Source organism: Lagenorhynchus albirostris, chromosome 1 (assembly GCF_949774975.1).
Source record: "Lagenorhynchus albirostris chromosome 1, mLagAlb1.1, whole genome shotgun sequence".
Lineage (NCBI taxonomy): Eukaryota > Metazoa > Chordata > Mammalia > Artiodactyla > Delphinidae > Lagenorhynchus > Lagenorhynchus albirostris.
The window spans coordinates 87,081,653-87,107,646 of NC_083095.1; the positions used below are offsets into that span (position 1 = coordinate 87,081,653).

Consider the following 25,994-nt stretch of genomic DNA (forward strand, 5'->3'; position numbering starts at 1 on the left):
TCATTCCACTGTCTTTATAATGTGATATCTCATTCACTGGATTATTAAGGGGATTAAATGAGATAATACATGTTATTACTTTACAGGATACTTGGCATTCATTCATTGAACAACTGTTTTTGAATGCTAACTATGTGTCACCACTGTTGTTGGTATTGAAAGTAAAGTAGTAAGAAATCTTAAGCTTACATTCTAGGGCAGAGCGACAACCGACTTTTTTTTCTTATTTTTTATAACAGCCTTTGTTACCTCCTGGGCCTTTAGAAATGACTTCTGAAAATCGAGATGATAACAGTGAACTATTTAAAGGATTTCTGCAGACTTGGGCAGAAGTGAGCAAGGTGTCACTTGGGAGGGTAAGCCCAAGCTTTTAGAATCATCTGTTAAGCAAATTTTAGTACATATATTAACTTAGTGCTTTGGTTTCTCTCATTGTTTCAGACAAGAAGTAAAAACACTGAGAAGGAGTTATCTAGCATTAAAAGGTGAGTTAAAATTCCTTGCCTTTGTTTTACATTTTCTGGGATCTTTATAACTTAAAGACTATACCATTACAGGAAATTTGAAAGAGGTGAGAAAAATTATCCATCGTATTTCTACCCTAACAACTGTTGTTTTTGTATATTTCCTTTCGTGTATCACCATATGCAATAAGCTTCATGAATGCATGGATTTTGTCTCAATAACCAGAAAAGTGCATTTCACATAGTATATATTCATTCAGTGTTTAATAAATGAGTGATATCACATACATTTTTACTTTTTTATGTTCTAATATATGTACAGTTTTGCATTATGCTTTTCTATTAACATTGTGGCTGCATGTTACTAGAGTCTTTAAATTTATTGAATAATTGCGTAATATTTGATTTAGCAGGTAGAATTTACTTAACCTCCTCTTACTCCCTTGGTATTTGAAATTGTTTTCTATTTAGTTTTGATTGTTTGTATGTGTGTTTGTTGAAATTTATATTGTGATAGTGGATTATTTCCTTAGGATAGATTCCAGAAGTGAGATTAATGTGTCAAATATTATGGACATTTTCATGGCTTTTAGGAAATGCCGGATTGTTTTCCAAAATCTTTTTTAAAAATTTCTGAAAATCTTAAATGAATTTACTCTGCTGTTAGCAATATATATGAATGTATATTTAACTATAGCCTCTTAGCTTTTATAAGTGAAAAATAGTACCCCATTGTTTAGTTTGATTTCCTTGGTTGCCAGGAAGTTGAATATTTTCCCACATTTACTAATTGTGATTTTACTTTTTCGAATCATCTTTTACTTGTTTTGACTACTGAGTTTGGTTTTACTTCTAAAATTTAACTTTTTAATCTTCTCAGCTACAAAGCCAATTTAAATGGCATGATCATTAGTGAAGATACTGTTTATAAAGTTACCAAAGGCCCAATATTCTCAATGGCTCTCCACCCATCAGAAATTAGAACTTTGGTGGCAGCTGGGGCCAGATCTGGACAAGTTGGGCTTTGGGATTTGGTAAGTTATTATTAATTGTTTTGAAGATATTAACATTTGAAGCAAATAGTCTGCGAAAGAATAGCCTAGAGCCATGTGTTTCTAGATGTTACTTGAGATTTATAGTTTTGTGCTTTGTGATTCCAAATTTTAGAAACCTAGAGGAATTTAAATTTGCTTTGTAGAACTTTAACATTTTTAGCTTGAATATCTTTAGTCATCTGGGCATAAATTCCTGCCAGGAAAGTTTATTACAACTTTAAATGTGTATATGAAAAGATCATACAAAGTTCTTAGGTTTCTAATTATGTTTAAAATATAGTTTCCAAGCTGGATCAAAATATCTTCCCAAGGATCTTCTTAGGATGATCCTAGTAATTTTTTTTTAAATTAATTTAGTTTTTGTCTATTTATTTTTGGCTGCATTGGGTCTTCATTGCTGCATGTGGGCTTTCTCTAGTTGCAGGGAGCGGGGGCTACTCTTCATTGCGGTGCGCGGGCTTCTCATGGTGGTGGCTTCTCTTGTTGCAGAGCATGGGCTCTAGGCACGCAGGCTCAGTAGTTGTGGCACATGGGCTCAGTAGTTGTGGCTCACGGGCTCTAGAGCGCAGGCTCAGTAGTTGTGGCGCATGGGCTTAGTTGCTCTGCGGCATGTGGGATCTTCCCGGACCAGGGCTCGAACCCGTGTCCCCTGCATTGGCAGGTGGATTCTTAACCACTGCACCACCAGGGAAGCCCCCTAGTCATTTTTTGATGAATTAGAAACAGATATTGAATTTCATTCATTGTACATATAATAATGCATTGATTGCTTTCAGTGTTTACAGAATTGAAAAAAGCCGAGTTAATGTTCTCTGAACTTAGTTTTTAATTGGGGAAGTAGAACAAAGACCTGAAAAATGCCATAAGGACAATTAATAGAGATGGAGAAATCATGGTGACTTGCAGTGGTTTGGGGTTAATAAATAAAATGGATTTTGTAAGTGAGGAGAAGAAATGAAACCAAATTCTCTCTTATTTTGGGAGCATAGGTTCTCCCTTATTTTGATAAAATGTGAGTGGGGGTAGGAGGTGAAAGGATTTGGTAAAGAAAACAGAAGCAGAGAAGTGGGAAGCGGACCAGAAATGGTATAAGGTTGTATAAGCTAAGAGATGAATTTCAAGCATCGGAGTTTGACAGGGCTTTTTTTTTTAGATGAGTTAAAAAGAATGGGAACAGAAAAAGGGCCATTAGTTTTGAAAATAAGGTATCATAAGTGAGCTGAGAGAATAGCTTCAACAATAAGGTAAGAAAAGAACACAGACTTTAGGAGATTAAAAAAAGTATGGGGTGGAAGAAGAAATGGAAGCAATGGATAGACTATTTGTTGAAGAACTTAGAAAAGGAAAAATAGAGAATTAGCATAGTCAAGTGAAGATCTTTTCAGGGTGTGTTGAAGATATGTAGGAAAGTCCCTTTGTCATGTCTTTTCTGGTGACTCCAAAAATCTGTATTATTGGGTGTCTGTAGTCCAATATTTTTATCAACTTTCTAATTTTTCAGGACACCTGGCTATCTCATTAACAGACTGAGCGAGTCTAAAACCATTATCTTGGCTATCCTGTGCTCACTCCGAAACTCCCCTCGTTTTTTAAAAAAAAGTTTAGCGTTATTGAGGTATAATTAACATTTTATAAAATCTACACATTTAAAATGTACAGTTTAATGATTTTTAATAAGTTTATTGAGTTGTGTAAATATCACCATAATTCAGTTTTAGAACATTTTCATCATTCCTATAAGATTCCTCGTGGCTACTTACATTTAATCCCTGTTTCTACCCTTATCCCCAGGCAAATCTCCACAAATTTGCACTTTTTGGACATTTCATATAAATAGAATCATAAAATATGTGGTCTTTTATATTGGCATTTTTCTTTTAGCATAGTTTTTTTTAAAATTAATTAATTTATTTTGGCTGCATTGGGTCTTAGTTGAAGCATGTGGGGTCTTTGTTGAGGCATGCGGGATCTTTTGTTGAGGCGTGCAGGATCTTTCATTGAGGCGTGGGCTTTTTGTTGTGGCGCGCAGGCTTCTCTCTAGTTGTGGCATGTGGGTTTTTCTCTAGTTGTGGTGTGCAGGCTCCAGGGCTCGTGGGCTCTGTAGTTGTGGCACGTGGACTTAGTTGCCCCACAGCATGTGGGATCTTAGTTCCCCAACCAGAGATTGAACCTGTGTCCCCTGCATTGGGAGGTGGATTCTTTACCACCGGACCACAGGGAAGTCCCTCTTTTAGCATAGTTTTAAGGTTTATCTGTTTTATAGCATCTATCAGCACCTCATTCTTTTTTTATTGCTGAATAGTATTCCATTGTTTGATTTTACCACATTTTGTTTATCCATTCATCATTTGACAGACATTTGGGTTGTTTCCACTTTTTGGCTATTCTGAATAATTTTACTATAAACATTTGTGTACACATTTTTGTGTAGGTCTGTGTTTTCATTTCTCTTGGGTAGGTATCTGGGAGTAGAATTGCTAGGTCATATGGTAACTGGTTAACATTTGAGGAACTGTCACCCTGCTTTCCAAAGTGGCTGCATCATTTTCTATTCCTACCAGCAATGTATGAGGGTTCAAATTTTTTTACATGCTCACCAACATTTATTATTATCTGTCTTTTCGATTATAGCCTTTCAAGTGGGTGGTATCTTCCTAGTGAAGTTGTATCTCCATGTGGTTTTGATTTGCATTTCTCTAATGACTAATGATGTTGAGAATCTTTTCCTGCCATTTGGATATCTTTGGTGAAATGTCTATTCAAATCTTTTGTCAATTTTTTATTTGATTGTTTGTCTTCTTGTTGAGTTGTAAGAGTTCTTTGTATATTCTAGATACACATCCTTATCAGATATGTGATTTGCAAATATTTCTTCTTTTCATCTTCTTAATGCTATCTTTTGAGGTGCAAATTTTTGAATTTTGGTGATGTCCGATTCATCAAACTTTTAATGGACTGTGTTTTTGGTGTCATATCTAAGAAATCTTTTGTGTAACCCAAAGTCTTAAAGATTTTCTCCTGTGTTTTTTTGTAAAAATTTTATAGTTTCAGCTTTCACATTTAGTTCACTGATCCATCTTGAATTGTTCTTTTTGAATTATTTTTGTATATGCTGTAAGGTAAGGGCCCAAGTTCATCTTTTTGTATGTGTATATACAGTTGTCCCAGCACTATTTGTTGAAAAGACTTTTACCTCATCGTATTGTCTTGGCAGTCCCTCAGTTTTCCTCTTAACCTTCTGTCAGATTCCTAGTCTCACCTAAGGATCAAAAGATGAGCTGTCATTTATTCGGTCACCCCACCCATTCATTCATTCCACACTTATTAAGTATTTTGTGCTAAGTACTCTTTTTTTTAATAAATTTATTTCTATATTTATTTTTTGGCTGTGTTAGGTCTTTATTTTTTGGCTGTATCAGGTCAAGCCTGCGTGTGGGCTTTCTCTAGTTGCGGCGAGCAGGGGCTACTATTTGTTGCGGTGCGCAGGCTTCTCATTGCGGTGGCTTCTCTTGTTGTGGAGTACGGGCTCTAGGTGTGTAGTCTTCAGTAGTTGTGGCACGCAGGCTCAGTAGTTGTGGCTCACAGGCTCTAGAGCACAGGCTCAGTAGTTGTGGTGCATGGGCTTAGTTGCTCCGCGGCATGTGGGATCTTCCCGGACCAGGGCTCAAACCTGTGTCCCCTGCATTGGCAGGCAGATTCTTAACCACTGAGCCACCAGGGAAGTCCCCTAAGTACTATTCTAATGACTCCCCATCCATATTTGTGAGGAAGGATTGTTTCTGTCCTTATGGAGTTTAGAATTTAGTGGCAAAAGCAGCATGAATGAAATAATTACATGTTTGATAAGTGGAGTGAATTATATACTATGATTAATGGAGTGGAGGAAAAGTAGTGTTATTAAAAACACATAACAGGGGAACTGGCCTGATTTTGAGGATCAGTGAAGGCTTCCCTGAGGAAGTGAGAATTGAGTTGAGATTTGAAAGCTAAGTAGGAGTAAGCCAAGCAAAGAAAGGGAAAAGAGCATTTCACACAAGAGGAACAGCATGTCAAGGACCTTAGGCAGGAGGATGCCGGCTTGATACATTTAAGGACCTGAAGAATGCCTCTGAAAGAATGCCTCTGTGGCTAGAGCATAAACAGCAGAGGCATAAACGGAAGGGATGAGTGGAATAGGGGGAAGCTGTACAGGTGGGTAGAGGTCAGATGTATAGCTTTATACATAAAGCCTCTGTAACAACTTCCTACAAAACAAACATTGAATACTATTTTCATTTTTCACCTTTTCTCACAAAAGCAAAAATCTTCTTTGGATTCCCTTCAGTTAGCAAAAATAGGTACTAATATAGGTGTTTTGTAAGAGCAAAGTGGCATAAAGTGAACTTTTGAAAAGTGGGGGATACATGTATTTATTTTTAAATTAATTAAAATAGAAAATTCAGTTCTTCAGTTACACCAGGCACATTTCAAGTGCTTAATAGCCACACATGACTAGTGGATACCATATTGGACAGTGCATACATAAAACATTTTTGTCATCTCAGAAAGTTCTTTTGGACAGTGCTGCTGTGGAGCAAGCTAATATCAACATTAATTTGGTAAAATAAGACTCAAAGATAAGGTGATAAAACAACAGAGTGAAATGAAAAAGGAGACTGTAGAACTAAGGAAACAATTTGAAGATCAGTGAAACTAATAAATTAGACAAAAGGAACAGAATAGACCTGGCTGAAAATGAAATTATAGATATTAAAGGAAATATCTGAGGTAATCTCAAACACAGATGAAAAAAGTTTTATGAGAAAAGCCAATAGAAAAGGAAAGCCAGGACTTCCCTGGTGGCGTAGTGGTTAAGAATCTGCCTGCCAATTCAGTGGACACGGGTTCAATCCCTGGTCCAGGAAGATCCCACATGCCGTGGAGCAACGAAGCCCGTGTGCCACAACTACTGAGCCTGCACTCTAGAGCCCATGAGCCACAACTACTGAAGCCTGTGTGCCACAACTACTGAAGCCCATGTTCCTAGAGCCTGTGCTCCACAACAAGAGAAGCCACTGCAATGAGAAGCCCACGCACCACAATGAAGAGTAGCCCCCACTTGCCATGACTAGAGAAAGCCCGTGTGCAGTAGCAAGACCCAAGGCAGCCAAAGATAGATAGATAGATAAATAAATAAATTCATTAAAAAAAAAAAGGAAAGGAAAGCCAGTCAAAGATGACCCAACAAATGTAACAGAAAATATATTCAAAGAGAACTTTTCTGAAAAGACAGAATTGGATTGACAGATTTGAGTGTGTATGCCATGTTCTAGGAAGATTTGGACTTAAATGATAAAGAATTCTTGAGGCAGGAAAAACAAATTATATTCAAGGGGAAAAGCCAGGTTTGCCTCAGTTTTCTACAGCAACATTTCATGTAATGTCTACAAAGTTCTGAGAGAAGGAAGTGTGGCCTGGAATACATACCCAACCCAAGATATTATTCTAATGTAAAGACAGCAGGTAGGTCTTTTCACATCTGAAAAAACTCAAGAAATTGAAGACCTGTGAGTTCATCTGGAAAAAACTGCTTGATAGCAAATCTTGGCCCGTTGAAAGTAAATCAAAATTAAGGATTCAGGAATGGAGAAGCTTGACAGAAAAATTGATGATGAGTATTGAATCCATTTAAATACAGAACTGGGACTTCCCTGGTCCAGTGGTAAAGAATCTGCCTTCCAATGCAGGGGACGTGGGTTCGATCCCTGGTTGGGGAGCTAAGATCCCACATGCTGTGGGGCAACTAAGCCCGCAGGCCTCAACTAGAGAGCCTGTGTGCCGCAAACTACAGAGCCCACGCACCACAACTAGAGAGAGAGAACCCGCACGCCACAACTAGAGAGAAACCCGCGTGCCGCAATGAAGAGCCTGTGTGCTGCAATGAAAGATCCCACTTGCTGCAATCAAGATCCCATGTGCCGCAACTATGACCTGACGCAGCCAAAAATAAATGAAATAAATAAATAAATATTTAAATACAGAACTAATATTAAACAGCCATATGAATTATGGTTACAGAACTGGATATGAATGTTGTTAACCTGGAAAAAACAAAATATAGAGATGGAGAAAGGGGAGATTGGAGGAGGAGTGAGAATAATGTTCTCAGTCAATAGAAATTGTCTAAAATTGAGACATACATAGTTAAATAAAAAAGCGTAATGACTAAAACTGCTTTATATTTTCTACTTTTTCCTTCTTAGGAGATAGCTCTTGTAAAGAAATACTCGAAGTTCAAAAATTCCTTCAGCTTGATTTTCTTTTATTATTTTAAAGTATAGTTAAATTTTTTTTATATTTATTTATGGCTGCATTGGGTCTTCATTGGTGTGCGTGGGCTTTCTCTAGTTGTGGCGAGCGGGGGCTACTCTTCATTGTGGTGCGTGGGCTTCTTATTGTGGTTGCTTCACTTGTTGCAGAGCATGGGCTCTAGGCATGTGGGCTTCAGTAGTTGTCGCACACGGGCTCAGTAGTTGTGGCTTGAGGGCTCTAGAGTGCAGGCTCAGTAGTTCTGGCACATGGGCTTAGTTGCTCCACAGCATGTGGGATCTTCCTGGACCAGGGCTTGAATCCGTGTCCCCTGCATTGGCAAGTGGATTCTTAACCACTGCACCACCAGGGAAGCCCCTAAAGTATAGTTAAATGTAATACTACTTAAATTGGCCTTTTTTTTTCTCTAAATTTCTTCTCTGTCCTTCTATCTGTATAAGTAAGTACATGTAAAGACATCTTTAATGATCACTTAGTATTTTAATGATAATTTTAGTCAATTTTGGGTTTTCAATGGTTTTTCAAAACTTTTGTCTTTGTATATTTCTCTGTATATTTGTTTGAGTTCCTTATAACAATGGAGAGTTTTGTTTTTCTAAAAAATATATGCTATAGACAAATATGCCAAAATGTTAACAGTGGTTAACTCTGGGTAGGAGGAGGAGTTTGTGTGATTGTAATTTTTTTCCTTCCTTCTCTTTTCATGTTTCTTTATTTTCTTTAAATTTTTTTCTCTTTATTTAAAAACTTAAATAAAAAAGACAAAAACAAAAGTGTTTGAGTATTTCAGAGCCGACTAAGCTAGATTTAGAGATGAAAGTTGTTCTGGTTCATAATATGACATACCGCATAAGAATATAACATCAAAATCCAAAAAATGATGATTTCGGAGTTGTTAATCCAGTTGTGGAAACGATAATCCTTAGAAGTAGTAATATCACTACTGAAATTCAAGTACATGTATTTTAAAAAATAAATTTATTTATTTATTTATTTTTGGCTGTTATTTATTTATTTATATTTGGTTGGGTCTTCGTTGCTGTGCATGGGCTTCTCGTTGCGGTGGCTTCTCTTGTGTAGTACGGGCTCTAAGCTCGTGGACTTCAGTAGTTGTGGCATGTGGGCTTACTAGTTGTGCCTCGCAGGCTCAGTAGTTGTGGTTTGCAGGCTCTAGAGCGCAGGCTCAGTAGTTGTGGCACATGAGCTTAGTTTCTCTGCGGCATGTGGAATCTTCTCAGACCAGGGCTGAAACCCATGTGCCCTGCATTGGCAGGTAGATTCTTAACCACTGCGCCACCAGGGAAGTCCCTCAAGCACATGCATTTTTCATGGGCCATTTAGGGGTTAAAATATTTTTAAAACTATCATTTTGTGCCAGGACCAAACACCTTATGAAAATTGAGCTGAGAATGACATACTAGTATAGAAGCACACTTAGCAAGCAAAGTGGGAGTGGTATTGATAGAAGTTTTGGTAGTAAGGAATTATCCTGCATGTGAAATAAAAGTAAATTTCACATTTCCTGAGAATTTTATGAACTGAAGTCATTATAAGCAGTAATTTTTTTCCCTCTGTATTATGAAAAACTAGTTGGCTAGTTGCAAAAAGCTGGAAACTATTAAAATAAATGTGACTTAATTTTGTTGGATTGAAAATTAGGAAAAAGTAACTTAGTGAGAGTCTCAAGTTTCTAGTTCTGACTTTCTGAGTGGGAAGGTGGGTATAATTATAGACTAAGACTGAATATAATACAAACAAATAGTTTAATGACATAATGATGTAGAAAATATTACTGCTTTTCACCAGTTTTTGTCTCTCTCCCCACCCCCCAACTCTGTTCCAGACTCACCAACCTAAAGAAGATGGAGTTTATATTTTTCAACCCCATAGTCAACCAGTTAGCTGTCTTTACTTCTCGCCTGCCAATCCAGCTCACCTGCTGTCACTGAGCTATGATGGCACATTACGCTGTGGGGATTTTTCCAGAGCTGTTTTTGAGGAGGTAAATGTTAATATGTTTGCATATGGACCTCAGGTGATATTCTGGATTCCTTATGAAATGCCACATGAATGATTATATTATACCATCAAACTGGGTGAGATGGTGTAGAATAGGGACTTTAGAACTACACTGCCTAAATTCAAATCCCATCTGTTACTATTTGTGTGAACTCGGTAAGTTGCATAACCTCTTTGTGCTTCAATTTCCTTAGTTTTGAAATGGAATGGTAATAGTATCTACCTTATAGGATTGTCATGAGGATTAAATGAGTTAATGTAGATAAAGCATTTACTTAAAACAGAGCCTGGTACATAGTAAGTTTTTGCTCTTATTTTTTATTTTTGCAGAAAGCTTTTAAATAAAATAACTTATTCTTCTATTTTAAGGCTTAAAACTTGTCCTCTTTTATTCAGGAAAAAATATTGGAATATTATTATACTTTTGTTCATTATTTCTAGCCTTGGCAGATATGAATTTTGTGGGGATGAGTCTTAGATATGACAAAAAAGACTAGAGAAATTCATCACATAACAGTACTATAATACATTGTCCAAAACTTTTGGCCAGTAATATAACACAGAAACTATAAAATTTGGTTTTTTGTCTTCTAGCTAAGATTTATCATCTCTTATATGCCATGTATAGCTGATGGTAGAGAGATTAGCTCAGCTGTTTTTATCTGGTGAAGTTAGAATGAAAAACTGCCATTCGATGTCATATAATTGTACTCTGGCAAGAAATGGACACCTAAGCGGGTTCATTCAGAACATCTTAGGCCAGGTTTATTCATAACCACCTATTGAAGATAAGGTCTTTTCCTGGGCTAGTCTAACCCCTGCAAGGTAAGATTAAGTTGAAGTTTAAGAATAGTTGAAAGATGTTGGTCTCATACTCGTGACCGTCCATCCTCCCAGAGATAGCCTACCAAGTTAACCAGACTACTTACCCCTTGGAGGTTTTCAAATTGGTTTGATCTCTGGTTGGGTAGGCCAGAAGCTTCCAAAAGCCTGAGGAATCCTCACAATATTGGATCCCAGTGATTACATTTTGGTTTACTACTTAAATATCTACTACTTAATGTTACAGCAAACATATTTCAAGTGAGCTTTCAGATTTGCTTAACAATATCAGATTTCCTCATTAAGAGAATTCCTACAAATCAAACTCTTTTTTTATATGGATTTTAATCTTTGTGAAATTTAGGATGGTTTAGATGTAGGTTTTCATTCTTTAGCTTATTTCGAATGGGACTTTTAAAGTTTTTAGAGGTCCTCAGTATAAGAGCATTTTATATGTGATAGACAATGAAGAAAACAGGGTATCATCACTGATTATGGCTTATCATCATAAATACTAATTGATGATCTAATTTTATGCCTTAATTTTTTTATGTAAGCCAGTATTCAAAGTTAACGCATTCTGTCTTTGTAATTATTTTAATATTCTATGTATAGATGATTCATAATTACTTATAAAAGAGTTTTTAACTAATTATTTTAATAGCTATAGTATAATACGTAACTGCTTTTGTTCTTCACTGAACTCCTAAATGATCTTTCTTACAGTTGGGAAGGCTTTTTCTCTCTTCTTGAGAGCTAATAGTTTTTGAGTTTTCTTTTAAAAATGAGGACGTTTAATTTCTTCTAAGTCTGTTTTTAACCATATGAAAAAAAGACTTTTCAAGACTGTTAATGTGTTGCTGGTCAGACTTGATTTCCTAATTACTGACAATTAGAAGAAACAGTTTCTTTTTTTACTGGTGTCTTTGCTTTTTTTTTCTTTTAATTTCTATTTTTACCTTTTAAAAATTGGTTTTTAAGAGCAACATTGATATTTAAAATCCATACTGGAAATGGATGGGCTGTTAATCATGGATTAAATGAAATAATTTTTGTGAAAAGTCCTCTTTAAACTGTTTAGTGGTAGCACTTTGGTTATTAATGCATACCATATAGTTATGTATGCAAGTCACATTCTGTTTTGTATTTGTTTATATTCTTACAGGAAGGTTGGAGTTTGAAATTTGAAGGTACATCTATGTTTTATCAGCCACTTAATAATAACTGATTGTACTTATTTATTTATTTATTTTTTTGCGGTAAGCGGGCCTCTCACTGTTGTGGCCTCTCCCGTTGCGGAGCACAGGCTCCGGACGTGCAGGCTCAGCGGCCATGGCTCACGGGCCCAGCTGCTCCGCGGCATGTGGGATCTTCCCAGACTGGGGCACGAAGCCGTGTCCGCTGCATTGGCAGGCGGACTCTCAACCACTGCACCACCAGGGAAGCCCTGTACTTATTTTTTAATACAACTTTGTTGAGATATATAATTCACATACCATTCGATTCACCCATTTAAAGTGTAAAATCCAGTGGTTTTTAGTGTATTTATAGGGTTGTGAAACTGTTACCACAATCTAATTTTAGAATACTTATCACCTCCAAAAGAAACCCCTTGCTTATCAAGTACTCCCGATTTCCCCTTTTGCCCTAGAAAACCACTAATCTACTTTCTGTCTCTACATATTTGCCTGTTCTGGACATTTCATATAAAAGGAATCATACAGTTTATAGTCTTTTGTGACTGGCTTCTATACTTATCGAAATGTTTTCAAGGTTCATGCATGTTGTAGAATGTGTCAGTACTTCATTCTTTAGTGGCTGAATAGTATTCCCTTGTGTGGCTGTACCACATTTTACACATCCATTGATTAGTTGATGAACAATTGTGTTGTTTCCATTTTTAACTATTATGAATAATGCCATTATGAACATTCATACACAAGTTTTGTGTGCTTTCATTTCTCTTGGGTATACACCTAGGAGTGTAATTGCTGGGTCATATGGTAACTCTATGTTTAACATTCTGATGAACTTCCAAGCAGTTTCCCAAACTGGCTTCACTGTTGTACATACTCATCAGCAGTATGTGAGGGTTCCCATTTCTCCACATCTTTTCCAACGCTTGTTGTTGTTGGTGAGTATAGCCAACCTTGTGGGTATGAAGTGGTATCTCATTGTGGTTTTGACTTGCGTTTCCCTAATGATTAATGATGCTGAGCATGTTCATCTGCTTATTGGCCATTTGTAATTATTTAGAGAAATTTGGATCTTTTGCCTACTTTTTAATTGGGTTATCTGTGTTTTCAGTATTGAGTTGTAAGAGTTATCCACTTATTTATTTTTTTAAAAGTTAGGTTTATTGAGGTATACAGTACATATTGTAAAATGTACCTTTGTTAGGTGTGCAGTTTTATAAGTTTTGGCAAATTGTATATACCTGTTTAACCACCACTGCAATCAAGACATAAAAAATTTCCATCACCTGGAAAAATTACCTCATGACCCTTTGTAGTCAGTCCTCTCCCCGTTCCTGAAGCCCCTGGCAACCACTGATGTGATTACTGTCCCTATAATTTTGCCTGTTCTAGAATGTCAAGTAAATGGAATCAAATGGTGTGTAGCTTTTTGTGTCTGTCTTTATTTACCTAGCATAATGTTTTTAAGATTCATCCATGATATTGCATGTGTCAGTAATTTGCTTCTGATACTACTGATTGAACAATTACCTTGTGTTAGGTACTAACCTGAGTGTGCTTTATATATATTATTAAGCCTAATAACACCCTATGAAATAGGTAATGTTCTCCCCGTTTAACAGTTGAAAAAACTGAGGTAAAGAGGTTTATTAGCTTGCTGAAGGACATAAAAGGCAGAACTAGAATTTGCACTTGAGTCTCTCTGACTCCAGATCCTCTGCACTTAACCATTTTAATATAATGACTGAATACTTCAAGTTTCATTTGTGTATATTGGGCTTCTTTTGGTATAGGGGTTGGGATACCTTTGGTATATTTATTTGTTAATCTCAGTTTATAGTAATATTGTTATTAAAACTAAAAGTCAGAAGCAATTCATGATTAAGTGATAAGAATTGTGGTAATTCTCTCTTGAGTACTGACACATTCTACAACATTTATTTTTTATTCCTTATATGTGTGAGCCCTGAGCCCAAAGTAACAACATTGTGGATTGTAAGTGATTAAAAAGTTATAACAATAATATATGCTCATGATAAAATATTTACAGTAGGGGACTTCTTTGGTGGTCCAGTGATTAAGAATCCACCTTCCAATGCAGGGGACACGGGTTTGATCCCTGGTCGGGCAACTAAGATCCCACACGCTGCAGGGCAACTAAACCTGCACGCCGCAACTACAGAGAAGCCTGCAACAAAGACCCAGTGCAACCAAAAAACCCCCACAAACTTACAGTAAATGGGGTGTGCAAACTAAATTTGCCCTTTCCCCATTCCCACTCTCCCGAAGTAACCTTTGTATTTTTTGTGTATGCCTCCAGAAAGTACACATATACTTACAAGCATATAGATACAGATTTTTTTCTTTGCGCTAATGGGTTCACACTATATACATAGTTTTTTGCAACTTGCTTTTTTAATTTACTAGTATATCTTGGACAGTTAATAGCACAAATCTACCTCATTCTTTTTTAGCATTGCATGGTATTTCAAAGTAGAGATGTACCATCATGATTTAACCAGACCTTTTTTGGTGGACGTTTAGGTTGCTTTTTATTGCTGTTATAAGCAGTCTGGCAGCAAGCATCCTTATATATATCTTAGTGAAATTACTGGGTGAAAGGGTATGTATAAGCATTAAATATTTTGATAGATGTGTCCTGATTGCTGTAAAAATTTTGTATCTATTTACACTTCCACCAAGAGTAGGTGAGCATTCAAGCCATATACCTTGGACTTAGTTGGCAAAGTTACTTGGTATATTAAGGTATTTCAACTGGGTAAGATTCAGATTCAGTCCATTTCCTAGTAAGTTTCACAGGGTAGATCTGCATCTGAGGTTTATTGGATTTAAGAGATTTGGGATGTAGCCCTGACATGGGTGGATGGGCTGTTTGATTGCAGTCTCACAGCTGATCAGTGCCTTAGTTTCCATCTAAGGGGATTACCATTTTGCCCTATGCTTCTTGTGGGGATCATGGGAGGATAAATGAGGTTATTTGGGTTAAGTGTTTTGTTACTCTTTTAACAAAGAATTTATGCATTGGCTTTCTTTAAAAGAAGAGTGTTACATAAGTTGATTGTTACTTATATCCTTAGGTATATAGAGATGAAAGAAGTAGCTTTTCCTCCTTTGACTTCTTGGCAGAAGACGCCTCCACTTTAATAGTAGGTCACTGGGATGGAAGTATGTCACTAGTGGATAGGCGGACGCCTGGAACTTCTTGTGAGAAACTTATCAATTCTTCTTTGAGCAAAATAAGAACTGTACATGTCCACCCAGTGCATAGACAGTATTTTATCACTGCGGGATTAAGGTATGTCCTTCATGAAATTTTATGATTTAGGCCTTTTAATGTTAGGAGTAATGTTTTAGTTTGGTGGTCAAAGACTTCTGACTTTTTTTGTAATACCCACAGACCAAATAATTTTCCTTTCTACACTGATTGAGCATTTTTGTTTTTTTTTAACGTGATTATTTTTAAAATGAGAGATTCTTTTGGATTTAATAAATAGCGCAAGTGTTGAAAAAATATACATTTTTGTTTTCCTTGGCCTCATGCGTTTACTTCTAGTCTTTTGAGAAGAACGTACGTAAAAAATATAAAAGTTCCATGTGACCTATAACTTCTTGGTCTGTGTTAACTTTTTTCTTGGATAGATTAGAAAACCAGCTAGAATCTTGTCTCTCTGTACCCACCTGGTTACATATATATGCTATAATTTTGAAATTTTTCTTATTTCTTACTCTATACCAGTGTTTTTTAAATTAATATAGAAGATTAGAGGGTTCTGTCTTAACTGTTCTTCAATGTAGTGAGTATTTGAGTGTCTAATTTATGTTCAGTCCTATTGTAGAGTCTTACTATGTGTACTGTGACAACACTGAGAATTATTCCTCCTGTTACAGGGATATTCATATTTATGATGCAAGGTGCCTGAATCGCAGTAGAATCAAGCCTTTGATTTCTTTGACTGAACACACAAAGAGCATCGCTTCTGCCTATTTTTCACCTCTTACTGGTAACAGAGTAGTAACCACATGTGCTGATTGTAAGCTGAGGTAAATTGGGAAGACAGAAATACTTAAGGAATCTAGAGTCTGTAGTTACTGTGTTAAACAGTAGCTTTGTTGACTCTTGCTCCTTATTAAATCACTAGTGTTATTGTTTCATAGTCATGTCTAGGTTCCCAAAGATCAATGACCTGTACTTAATGGCTTTTCAGCAGTTTTGGGATCTGTAGATTTCCTTGAGATTGGCAGGGAAGGTCTGTAGCTACCCTGGAGAGTGATGTCAGTCTTTGCTTTAGCACTGAAATCAGATGAAATCAGGCTTGTGATATCTTGGAAGGGAGATAATTTTAGCATAGGGAGAAGCTCTTACTTTGGAGATAGTGGGGTCTACCCCACAAGTGAAGTGCTGAATCGAAGTTGCAGAGCCCCAGGCCATGGGCAGGCAGAAAAGGTAGCAAAAATTGGGCTTTTATACAAACTACTGGATAAAATTTTATGGTTTTAGCTTTGATACCTTTCTATAGCTACTTCCTAAAAATGGATTTTAAAATGTAATATAAACCAATTGAACAAAAATAGAAAATAATGCCAATTAAAAAAGATGTGGAGAATGTTAATGCAATCACAAAGGAAATGATTTTGTTCTCTTCTAAAATCCCTGATTTTGCTTAACATTGCAAGCAGTTCCCTGTTTATTAGAGTTTTACCTTAAGTGATTTTGGAATTCGTTCATTATTCATTCAACAAGTATCTGTTAAATGTATGCTGTGGGCCAGGCTCTAGAAAGGCACCTAATTTCTGTTTAGACCCATCTGTTGGGAAGAACATGGTTTATAGTGTGTGACAGGTACCCAGTTAATTTCTAGTAAAGTGTGTAAGTATTACCAGGTAATACATTAAGAGATTTAGTCACCAGACAGTGGCAGCTCAGTGTCCCCTTTCCACCCATGTAGTTTTCTTTGTCTTAAGGGCTACTTATACTTATTTGTCCCATTCCTGTTCATTTGCACTGTAGAGTTTACTCTTGTTACATTAACCATTAGTGATGTGGCTTTCTAGTAATCTAATTAGTTAATAAGCTCTAGTGCCAAGAAATTTCAGTGGAATACCTAGGCACAAGGAGAAGGAGGAGGTGGTGATGATTCGGTTAGTTTCTGTCTGCCAGGGTACCTAGTGGAGGCTTCTCGATACCTCCAGTTGCCCCACAAGTACTCCTCCCCTTGGTCACTGGACAGTCTTAGTCTCGCCAGAATCTGGAAGTGACACTATCACGCCCTCAACTGATGAGTCTCCCTTGATACATGCATACACTTTTAGGTTATTTTTGCATTTTCAGACTACATCCCTTATGTATGACTTATATTACTGTGAATCTGAATATAGAGTCTAGATTATCACTTTAGAATGTACATTTAAGTTTGGAGTAAAATGTCTAAATAAGTAATTTCCACACTAAACTATAAGCACTGAATTTTATAATATTCTTTGTAACTTTTGTAAATACATTAGCTGAGATTTGTTAGAGCCTGATCCTATATATTTTAAGATAACAATCATATTTCATATCATGAACCAGTGGAAACCTTGTTAAATATACTGATAATATTTCAGAAAATTATTAAGAAACAGTAAAGAGTGTGCTCCTTTATTCTTGCTCTTTATTTTGTAGAATCTTTGACAGCAGCTGTATATCCTCGAAGATTCCTCTTCTCACCACCATCAGGTAGGTTCCCATGTGCCAAATAAAGTAGACCCTGGATTACTATGAGGTCTTTGTTGGAGTGCATACATTGGACATCTGATTGTCAAGGAGATGTAATAGGTCTGATTTTGTATTACATTGTTCCAGTGTTCCAGGTTGCTAGTTCCTATCCTATACAGAAGGGTTCTTGCTTCCAGGTTTCCTGTTTCTGTAAAGAGGTTCAATCTCTTTTAGTCAGTAGCTGTTCTCTGCCTCTGGGTGGTTATTTTTGGTTAAGGTGAGTGACTTTATTCCAACCTGAATTACTCATGTTATCCTATTGAGACTTATTTGCTGGTGAGGCTAGCTGAAGCTCTGTTTATTTGCACCTGTTTGTTCTGGGCTTGGAGGGCCTCTCCACCTTCCCACTTACTTTGTTTGGTTACCCTTTTTTTGCATCTGCTACTTTTAATGTATGTATTTTACATCAAACTTTATGCAATGCCTTCTTCCTAGACATACCTCTTTATTAGTATTTATGAAGTTGGGGACAGGGTGTGCAATGTATGTTGATTGTTGCTTCATGAGTTTTATAGTCTATAGAGGCTATATTTAAGCATGTTTGTTTTCTTTTTCACAGAATTTCCCTCTTCATTTCCTTTTTCAAACTTTATTAATTCTAGTTTATTGGTTTCTAATGCATATTTTAAAAAATTATCTAGTGTGATGATTCACAGGTCAGTAGAGATAGGGTCATTGAGTGGCAGAGGGAGATGTGGTTCTCCATTGTTCATACTTCTTTAGTTAGAAAGGGTTGCTAATGGTGTTACAATATAAAGAATAAAAAGGCAGTGCTTTGCTTTTTGCTTTGGAGAGCAGTAAAGAGCCCCAAATTAAAGAGCCCCATATTAAAAAAATTTTTTTTACTTTATTTTTAGTTGTGGTTATAAACACATAAATTAACCATCTTAACTATTTATATGTATACAGTGCAATAGTGTTAGGTATATTCACGTTGTTGTGCAGCAGACTTCTAGAATTTTTTTATCTTGCAAAACTGAAACTGCCCATTAAACATTAATTCCTCTTTCCCCCTTTTCCCAGACCTTGGCAACCATCTTTCTACTTTCCATTTCTATGATTTTGACTATTATAGATACTTCATATGAGTGAAATCATACAGTATTTGTCATTTTGTGACTGGTTCATTTCACTTAGCATAATGTCCTCGATGTTCATCCATATTCTAGCATGTGACAAGATCTCCTCCTGTTTAATTTAATTTTTTAAAATTAATTTATTTTTTCCCATATTTGCCCCTAGGTTCTTCATGACCATTTCTTTTTTTTCCTTATATTCCATATATATGTGTTAGCATACGGTATTTGTTTTTCTTTTTCTGACTTACTTTACTCTGTAGGACAGACTCTAGGTATGGGAATAAATACGCAGACCTACTAGAGAATGAACTTGAGGATATGGGGAGGGGGAAGGGTAAGCTGTGACAAAGTGAGAGAGTGGCATGGACATATATACACTACCAAACGTAAAACTGATAGCTAGTGGGAAGCAGCTGCATAGCACAGGGAGATCAGCTCGGTGCTTTGTGACCACCTAGAGGGTTGGGATAGGGAGGGTGGGAGGGAGGGAGACAGAAAAGGGAAGAGATATGGGAACATATGTATATGTATAACTGATTCACTTTGTTATAAAGCAGAAACTAACACACCATTGTAAAGCAATTATACTCCAATAAAGATGTTAAAAAAATTAATTTATTTTTGGCTGCATTGGGTCTTTGTTGCTGCGCACAGGCTTTCTCTAGTTGAGGCGAGTCGGGGCTACTCTTCATTGCAGTGCGCGGGCTTCTCATTGCAGTGGCTTCTCTTGTTGCAGAGCATGGGCTCTAGGTGCACGGGCTTCAGTATTTGTGTTACACAGGCTCAGTAGTTGTGGCTTGAGGGCTCTACAGCCCAGGCTCAGTGTTTGTGGCACATGGGCTTAGTTGCTCTGCGGCATGTGGGATCTTCCTGGACCAGGGATTGAACCCATGTCCCCTGCATTGGCAGGCGGATTCTAAACCACTGCGCCACCAGGGAAGTCCCTTCCTCTTTTAAAGGCTGCATAATATTCCACTGTATGTATGTGCCACATTTTCTTTATCCATTCATCTGTTGATGGACATTTTGATTGTTTCTACCTCTTGGCTATTGTGAATAATGCAGTGAACAAAATGGGTGTAAAGATATCTCTTTAAGATCCTGCTTTGAATTCTTTTGGATATATACCCAGAAGGGGGATTTTGATGGATCATCTGATAATTCTATTTTTAATTTTTTGAGGAACCTTTGTACTGTTTTTCCATAGCAGCCAAACCACTTTACATTCCAGTAGTGCACCAGGGTTCTAATTTCTCTTTATATTCATCAACACTTATTGTCTGTTCTTTTGTTAGTGATTATTCTAAGGAGGTAATATCTCATTGTGGTTTTGATTGCATTTCTCTAATGATTAGTGATGTTAAACATCTTTTCATTTGCTTGTTGGCCATTTGTGTATCTTCGTTGGAGAACTGTCTATTCAAGTCTTTTGCCCGTTTTTGAATTGCATAATTTTTGTTGTTGAGTTATAGGAATTCCTTAATATATTCTGCATATTAACCCCTTATCAAATATATGATTCGTGAATATTTTCTACCATTTTGTGGGTTGCCTTTTCACTCTGTTGATTGTTTCCTTTGATGCACAGGGTTTTTAAGTTTGACGTAGATTTGTCTGATTTTGCTTTTGTTGCCTGTGCTTTTGGTGTCATATTGAAGAAATCATTGCTAAATCCAGTGTCCTGAAACTTTCCCCCTATGTTTTCTTCTCTGTTTTACTAATAGTTTCAAGTCTTATGTTTAGGTCTTTAATCCACTTTGAGTTAATTTTTGTATATAATATAAGATTATTGTCCAACTTTATTCTTTTGAATGTGGATATCCAGTTCTCCCAGCACCATTTGTTGAAGAAACTGTCCTTTTCCCATTTTGTGGTCTTGACACCCTTGTTGAATATCACTTGACCATGTACATGTACATTTATGGGATTTATTCTGTTCTACTGGTCTGTAGTGTCTGTCTTTATACCAGTACCACACTGTCATGATTACTGTTGCTTTGTAGTATGTTTTGAAATCCGGAAACATGAGGCCCCCAACTTGGTTCTTTTTTTAAAATTATTTTTGGCTGCATTGGGTCTCCGTTGCTGTGCGTGGGCTTTTTTCTAGTTGCGGTGAGCAGGGGCTACTCTTCATTGTGGTGTGCGGGCTTCTCATTGCAGTGGCTTCTCTTTGTTGTGAAGCATGGGCTCTATGTGCACGGGCTTCAGTAGTTGCAGCATGCGGGCTCAGTAGTTGTGGCTTGTGGGCTCTAGAGCACAGGCTCAGTAGTTGTGGCGCATGGGCTTAGTTGCTCTCCGGCATGTGGGATCTTCCTGGACCAGGGCTTGAATGCGTGTCCCCTGTGTTGGCAGGTGGATTCTTAACCACTGCGCCACCAGGGAAGTCCTGTTCTTCTTTTTAAAGATTATTTTAACTGTTTGTAGTTCCTTGAGTTTCCATATCAATTTTAGGATTTTTTTTCTATCTCTGTAAAACATGCCATTGGGATTTTCATAGGAATTGCATTGATTGAATTCTATAGATCACTTTGGGTAGTATAGACATTTTAACAATATTAAGTCTTCCAGTCCACAACCACAATGTCTTTCCATTTATTTGTGTCTTCTTTGGTTTGTTTTAGTAATGTTTTGTAGTTTTCAGTATACAAAGCTTTCACATCTTTGGTTAAATTTATTCCTAAATATTTTATTCTTTTTTATGCTATTGTAAATGGGATTGTTTTCTTAATTTCATTTCTGGATTGGTTATTCTTAATGTGTAGAAATGCAACTGATTTTTGTGTGTTGATTTTTGTATCCTGTAAATTTGCTGAAATTGTTTAAATAGTTTTTTTGTGTGTTTGTGTAGTCTTTAGTCCTACCCAGTTTTCTAGTCCTACTAAATTTACAATACTATGTTGAATAGACATGGCAAGAGTAGGCATCCTTGCCTTTTACCACATCTTACAGGAAAAGCTTTCAGTTTTTCATCATTGAGTATTATGTTAGCTGTGGGCCTTTCATATATGGCCTTTATTATGTTGAGATAGTTTTTGTCTATTCCTAGTTTGTTGAGTGTTTATCATGAAAGGGTATTGAATTTTGTCAAATAATTTTTCTGTACGGGTTGAGAGGATCTTATGATTTTTGTCCTCCATTCTGTTAATGTGGTATATTACATTAACTGAGTTTTATATGTTGAACCATCCTTGCATCCCAGGTATAGATTCAACTTGGTCATGGTGTATAATCCTCTTAATGTGCTGTTGAATTTGGTTTGCTGGTATTTTGTTGTGAATTTTTGCATCAATATTCATTAGGAATATTAGTCTGTAGGCTTTTTTTTTTCTTTTTCTTGTAGGTTCCTTGTCTGGCTTTGGTATCAGGGTAGTGTTGGCCTCACAGAATGAATTGGGAAGTGTTCCCTCCTCTTCAGTTTTTTGGAAGAGTTTGAGGAGCACTGGTGTTAATTCTTCTTTAAATGTTAGGTAGAAATCTCCAGTGAAGCCATCTGGTCCTTGGATTTTTTTTAATTTTTTAATTTTTTTTTGCGGTATGCGGGCCTTTCACTGTTGTGGACTCTCCTGTTGTGGAGCACAGGCTCCAGATGTGCAGGCCCAGCAGCCATGGCTCACGGGCCTAGCCGCTCCATGGCATGAGGGATCTTCCCGGACTGGGTTAAGAACCTGTGTCTCCTGCATTGGCAGGTGGACTCTCAACCACTGCGCCACCAGGGAAGCCCATGTCCTGGGATTTTTTTGTTGGGAGGTTTTTGGTTATTATTTTAATCCCCTTACTAGTTACAGCTCTACTTAGATTTTCTATTTCTTCATGATTCAGTCTTGGTAAATTGTATGTGTCTGGGAATTTTAAAAAAATAATTATTTTTTGGCTGTGTTGGGTCTTAGTTGCAGCACGTGGGATCTTCATTGAGGCATGTGGGATCTTTCGTTGAGGTGTGCGGGCTTCTCTCTAGTTGTGGCATGCAGGCTTCTCTCTAGTTGCGGCATGTGGGTTTTCTTTTCTGTAATTGTGGCGTGCAGACTCCAGAGTGTGTGAGCTCTGTAGTTGTGCGTGGGCTTAGTTGCCCCTCAGCATGTGGGATCTTAGTTCCCCCACCAGGGATCGAACCTGTGTCCCCTGCGTTGGAAGGCAGATTCTTTACCACCGGACCACCAGGGAAGTCCTTTGTCTGGGAATTCATTCATTTTTTCTGGATTGTCCAGTTCATTGGTGTATAATTGTCTATAGTATTATAATCCTTTTAATTTCTGTGACATCAGTTATAATGTCCCATTTTCATTTCTTATTTTAGTGATTTGCATTTCCTCTCTTTTTTTCCTTAATCTAGCTAAGGGCTTGTCAATTTTGTTGATCTTTTCAAAAAACTAACTCCTAGTTTATTTTTTCTGTTGTTTTTCTATTCTGTAATTCATTTATCTCTGCTCTAATTTTTATTATTTCCTTCCTTCTGCTGTCTTTTGGTTTTGTTTGTTCTTCTTTTTCTAGTTCCTTGAGGTGTAGTTAGATTGTTGATTTTTAGATCTTTCTTCTTTTCTAATGTTTACTGCTGTAAATTTCCCTCTTACTATTGCTTTCACAGCATCCCGTAGATTTTGGTAGCTTGTGTTTTCATTTTTATTTGTCTGCAGATATCTTCTAATTTCCCTTATGATTTCTTCTTTGAGCTCCAGATGTATTTTTAACTTTAAGGTTGTATGGAATATAAAATGATTTCAGGGTTTGGTTATTAGGGGAATACAAATATGGGAAATAGCAGATCCTGTTAAAACAGCAAAAACCTAGATTATATATTTCTTTGTTCTAGGTCTTCTTCTGTTTGCATGTGCTTAAAAAAAAGGAGGGGAGTCCATTGAGCTAGTAAATAGTGAACAAAAAATGTGCCATTTCAATAGACATTTAGTGATCATCCATTGAGCACAAATCACTATACCCAGCACTGGAGATTCAAAATGCAGAATACATCATCTCTGTCCTGAGTTTCAGTCTTGCATGAAGGATGAGATTAGGTTGTTGGTGACGCAGTAACTTAATGAAAAGAAACTTGGCAGAGAATATCAGCATTTAGGAGCAATGCCATCTTAACCCTCTGCCCATGCTACCTGGAGTTATTTAACACTACTGTCCTTTAAAAAATCGTTTTTTTTCACTAGGCACAACACCATTACTGGGAGATGGCTGACCAGGTTCCAAGCTGTGTGGGACCCTAAACAAGAAGACTGTATCATAGTCGGCAGCATGGCCCAGCCACGGCGAGTGGAAATCTTCCATGAGAGAGGAAAGTGGGTGCACTCTTTTCTTGGTGGAGAATGCCTTGCCTCTGTGTGTTCCATCAACGCTATGCACCCAACTCGGTATATTTTGGCTGGTGGTAACTCCAGTGGGAGGATACATGTTTTTATGAATTAAGAAAGTTGCGGAGTTTTTGGTTTGACAACACTGATTTGTTCAAATTAATCAGTGTCTAAGGAGCCCAGTAATTCACGTGGCTTAGTCTGTTTACTTGGTAATATGTTCTATTTTTAGCAAATATAAAATTGCTTTGTTAATAAGAACTGTGAGCAGAAGGTACTTTTAGTAAGAGAAGCCTTGGAAGTTGTTTCTATAGGATGGCAAGGGAATTAAAGGGGAGACTGTGATGGCTTCAGCACTTTTAATCAGGCAGAATGTTGAGAAATTCTAACATAAATTATAAAGCTTTGAGTGATCAGTATTTTGGTTGTTTTTGTGGTTTTGATTCTATAGTGATATATAGATTTGTGGGTTTTTTTTATAGTTTGCAGTAAATATTTATTTCTAGACTCATACACTGGAAGGGGTCCTGAAAGGTCATCTAACTCAGTGACTTTGAAACTTTTGAGTTTTTAAACTGAGCACCTTTTTTCCCCCTTGCCTCTAAATTAAATCTTACATGAAATCCCAAGAAATTGCTGAGAAGCTTTGGTTCACTTGGGCAGGGCCTGTGTCTGTGTGTGTTGACCCTTTCCCTCCCGCTCCTCTACATGGCTCCTGAGACACAGCTAAGGAAACCCAGGGCTTGTAGGCACAGGGTTTGGATCTACCTGATTGTTGTAATCCAGTATGAGATTACCTACAGACCAGTGTTTCCCAGACTGTGGTTTGTAGCTGTTCACATGAAATCAGTTAAGTGGCCATGAACAGTGTCTACAAAAATGAAAAGGAGAGAAATAGTAAAGAATAGCAAACTTAGAGTAAGTATTCTTTTGTGAAACTTAGTTCCATATGCATACATATTTGTAGGTATACATGCATACGTATATTCTGATGTAAAATGTATTTCTTTATTACTGTGGTACTGTGGGTCATGGTTAAAGAAGTAAAAGCGCCTGACTTAGAAAGTCATAGACAGCCTTATCTGTCCCTGTCTTTAAACTCTCCAGAGGAGATTCAATAACCTGGGGAAGTGTTATGAAATACCATTTTTGGAATTTCTTCAGAAAATTTTTTTTCAGAAGCTATGGCAATTTGAATGTGTCTGTTGTTGGATATTACTAAATCAGTGACTAATATTACTGTGTGACCTTAACCTATCCAACTTTTTCCATTGTTCTTCATTGCCAAACTACTACTGAAAGCCTGTTGTAAATAGCTTCAGCAATATGTTTGATTTCTAAGAGGAAATATTAACTTTTCATAATTGTATATCACAGAAATAAAGTGACATGTTTCATTTCTTTGAAGAACATTTTTTTCTTAAATAATTTCCTTCTCTGTAATTAAAGTCTAAATAAGTTTTGAGGCTTAGTTTATTAATACATTGTGGGAGTTTAGAAGGAATAGGATTTCTCTATTTTCTTGGTGATATGAATACAGGAATTGATAAGCAAGGTGGAAATATTAATTTATGAAATGCAAAAAGTAAGGTCATGTGAGGTTGAGGTATATTTAAACTGTCCTGGAAATAGTAAATGAAACCTTTAGGCTCCCTTTCCCTTTTCCATGCCACTTAATTTTACAGGTTCTAGAGTAGCTAGTTCTGTGGGAGTTGTTCTTTTAAGATGTTGAAAACTACTCTCAATCAAATTAGTACTATCACTTAAGCTTTGAATACTTGGTGGTATACTTGGTGCTAATTGCCTGGCTTCTGCACCAAATGTTAGCAAATTCTTGATGTTTCTCACTTTTCTGGTTTCTTTTGCCATTGTAGCTTCATCAGCTGTGCTATTTATATCCCATTCTACTTAACAGAGTTCTGTCTTCTTGAGGCGGTGCAGGAAGGAGAGAAGGACGGTGAGTGGGGGACTTGTTTCTTG

General features: G+C 36.9%; 1 protein-coding gene across 1 annotated transcript in view; it reads left to right on the top strand.

Annotated features, from left to right (window-relative positions):
- Window positions 1-25,415, top strand: part of WDR76 (WD repeat domain 76) — a 63,111-nt gene extending 37,696 nt beyond the window's left edge. Inside the window, exons 7-14 of the mRNA XM_060149042.1 lie at window positions 240-341; window positions 442-485; window positions 1,345-1,498; window positions 9,672-9,830; window positions 14,964-15,181; window positions 15,775-15,927; window positions 17,549-17,602; window positions 23,874-25,415. Coding sequence (XP_060005025.1) covers window positions 240-341; window positions 442-485; window positions 1,345-1,498; window positions 9,672-9,830; window positions 14,964-15,181; window positions 15,775-15,927; window positions 17,549-17,602; window positions 23,874-24,129 — 1,140 coding nt within the window. The 3' untranslated portion in view covers window positions 24,130-25,415. The remainder of the gene's footprint in view (window positions 1-239; window positions 342-441; window positions 486-1,344; window positions 1,499-9,671; window positions 9,831-14,963; window positions 15,182-15,774; window positions 15,928-17,548; window positions 17,603-23,873) is intronic.
- Window positions 25,416-25,994: the final 579 nt, after the last annotated feature.